This window comes from Acanthisitta chloris, unplaced genomic scaffold (genome assembly GCF_000695815.1).
Source record: "Acanthisitta chloris isolate BGI_N310 unplaced genomic scaffold, ASM69581v1 scaffold33078, whole genome shotgun sequence".
Classification (NCBI taxonomy): domain Eukaryota; kingdom Metazoa; phylum Chordata; class Aves; order Passeriformes; family Acanthisittidae; genus Acanthisitta; species Acanthisitta chloris.
The window spans coordinates 11,612-14,576 of NW_008687036.1; the positions used below are offsets into that span (position 1 = coordinate 11,612).

General features: G+C 50.1%; 1 protein-coding gene across 1 annotated transcript; it reads right to left on the reverse strand.

Annotated features, from left to right (window-relative positions):
• Window positions 1-1,503: 1,503 nt before the first annotated feature.
• On the reverse strand, window positions 1,504-2,571 carry LOC103807697 (lysophosphatidic acid receptor 6-like). Its single transcript, XM_009080440.1, has one exon. The coding sequence runs from the start codon at window positions 2,569-2,571 to the stop codon at window positions 1,504-1,506; it is 1,068 nt and encodes a 355-aa protein (XP_009078688.1).
• Between the last annotated feature and the right edge of the window lie 394 nt (window positions 2,572-2,965).

The window sequence follows — 2,965 nt, forward strand, 5'->3', positions numbered from 1 at the left end:
CTTCCTTTGTCCAGATCATAAAGCCTGTGCTTAGCTGAGGAGCACAGTCCCTGCAGTGCTGAGAGGCTTTTCCACACTCTATAAAGGGCTAAAAATAGCAATCTCTGATGAAAGGCACAAGGTTAATTAGTGCTAATGCTCCCTCTGAGCTTCTCCTTGTCTCCTTGTACAGTGCCAGGATTTGCACTTGGCTTACCAAACCCACACAGGAGTCATCATTTGCCATAGTTTAGATAAATTGGAGCAAATTTTCTCACCAATAGATGAAAACTCCTCTAAAATCAAAGCAAAAATCCAGGCAGGGAGAGACCAGAGGCCAAACTGGTGGTGGGAAGAGGTGTCTGCATGAACAAACACAGGTCAGTCCACCTTACCACAGCTCCATGGCAGTTCTGGTTCCAGGGCCAATCCCAGCACAGTCTGGGAACCCATCAGGTCACAGTGTGACCTTTAGGCTGAGTTTGGTGCATTTGGAACTGGAAGCAGTGACTTTTTGGCAAGTAAACCCCATGGCAGTGTCTCTCTGTCCTCAGCTCTCACAGTCCTGGTGCCCACAGCCAGTTCTGAGGGTGCTGTGGGAAGGAGCAGCACAGTGAGTCTGCATCTGTTACCAAACCCTCACATCCTCTGAAGGAAACTGTTGGTTTAAGCAGATTTCTCAGCCAGGCCTGAGGTTTTCTGGTGTCTCTGATAAGCCACACATGAGAAATTCTCTCCAGTGTCACATTTCACAGGGTGGAAAACTCAGCACTTCTCAGAAGCCACACATGGGTCTGTTAATACAAGAAAAGGGTTGAAAAGGGTCAGATGTTGTGTTTATATCACAGACTGACTGAAAATGAGAGCTCTGACGTTCAGAGAGACCCACACAGTGCAAGGAGCTGTGCCAGCTGCTGCAGGAGCTTCCCTCAGTGAGTGTGTGGAGGAGCTTGGTGACCACTGACTGATCCATCCTGGGCTCTGTTCCCTCTCAACTTGCATTAATCCACGTCCAGCTTGAATCCACAGGCACTCCGTGCTGGAAACTCTGCACTGGAACTCTTGTCAGGAAGCCAATTGATCCCAGGGAGGGCTGAGAAACTTCTGTCTGGCTGTGGAATGTGGGCAGCAGCCTGTGACCCCAACAGGACACTGTGTGCCCCAGGGAGGAGCAGGGAAAAGCCAAGCAGAGCTGAGCAGATCCACCAGTGTCAATCAGGAGACTCTGATTTCCCTCCAGTGCCTCTTTCCTGGGCTGTGCTGCTTCCCAGCAAAGAGCTCTGTGTTCTACCCACCCCAGAGTGAAACAGAATGAGCCCAAAACATCAGTGCCCATGACCAGAGCAGGTTTCAGCACTGGATTCAGCTCCCCCAGGACTGTCCCAGTTGGCTGATCAAAACACACAACTGGTTAGCACTTCCCTCCACTGCTGTCTCCATTTAACAACTACCACATGGAAAAATAGTAGGTTTGTTTTTAAAGAATGAGTTGGAAAGATCAGCACTGTACTTACCTGAAGGAGCTCAGTTGATTTCCTCTCTGGGGGTTTGATTTCCATCTCTCTGCTGTAGTTTATAAGTACAGGAGGACGACTTCTCAAAGTTCTGGTCACAGATGGTGAACACCATTTTAGACCTGAATCTGAGCCTGAAGTTGCAGTGCCACTTCTTGCTGGAAGAGGTGAAGTAGTACAAGAGTGGGTTGAGGCAGCAGTTGAAGCTCACAAGGGCTAAGGTGACTCTCCTCATCTTGTAGATGAGTTTGGTGGAAGCCTCATCCTGGATGACTTGGCTCCTCATCAGGAAGTGCAGCAAGTGAGTGAGGTGATAGGGGAGAAAACACAGGACACAGATGCTCAGGACAATGTAGACAGTTCTCAGTGCCTTCCTCTTGTAAACACTCCTCTTGATCCTGGAGATCCTCCTGGCAATGAGAGGGTATCCCACCAGGATGATGGAGAAGGGGATCACAAACCCAAAGACCAAGGCCAGGATGTTGTAGGGCGCCATGCGCTGGGTCCAGCTGCTCGTGGTGAAGTTCTCAAAACAGGCTGTGGTGTTCCTCAGCCCCTCGTTGTGCAGAGGCCCCCCCAGGATGAGAGGCACTGTGACACTCAGAGCCACCACCCAGAGGGCTGTGACCACCCCCAGGCAGTGGGTGGCTCTGATCTGGATGTAGCTGAGGGGGTGCAGCACTCCCACGTAACGATCCACACAGATGCAGGTGAAAAAGGCAATGCTGAGGTAGATGTTGATGTAGAACAGAGTCCCAGTGATCCTACAGGCTATGTCCCCAAAGATCCAGTTGTTCTGGTTCAGGTGGTAATGGATTTTAAAAGGCAACACACAAACAAACAGAGTGTCCACCAGGGCAAGATTGAGCATGTAAATGGAGGAATGGGATGTGTGCCTCACCCTGCAGGACAGCAGGTACAGAGCCAGGGCATTGCCCACCAGGCCCAGCACAAAGACAATGCTGTAGGTGACAGTAAACATGGAATACTGGAAATGTGCTTCCAACCCAAACTCTGCACTGCCACTGCCAGCTGTCTCACTGGAGACTCCTCCTTCAGTCCAGGAAACACCTGCCATGGCTTGTGCTGGAGTGGAGGTGTATCCAGTGTGGGGTGAAAGTCTTGAAGTCATCCCTTACCTCAGGGGGTTCTGGAGAGTTGGGTCAGCTCCACTGGGTGAGGGTTAAAGCTGCACAATGGAGCAATGTCCAGCCCAGTGAGCTCTGTGGTTCAGAGGCTTGGAGTGTTCAGAGTGATCTTAAAGGTCTCTTCCAACCTTTATTGTTCTATAAGGGGACAAAAAATAAAAATCAACCATTTAAAACACAACCACTTGAGTTTACACAGTGAACAGAGTAGTTACCATCCCAAGGAGACAACACTGCAGCAACAGAGGGACCTGATGCTCACACACAACAGGGAATGCTCTAAGCTCTTGGAGGAATTCAGAGTCTCCTAAACCTCTGCAGGTA

Excerpts from the sequence above, each read along its gene's own strand:
- LOC103807697 (XM_009080440.1), bottom strand. The coding sequence starts at position 2,571 with ATGGCAGGTGTTTCCTGGACTGAAGGAGGAGTCTCCAGTGAGACAGCT.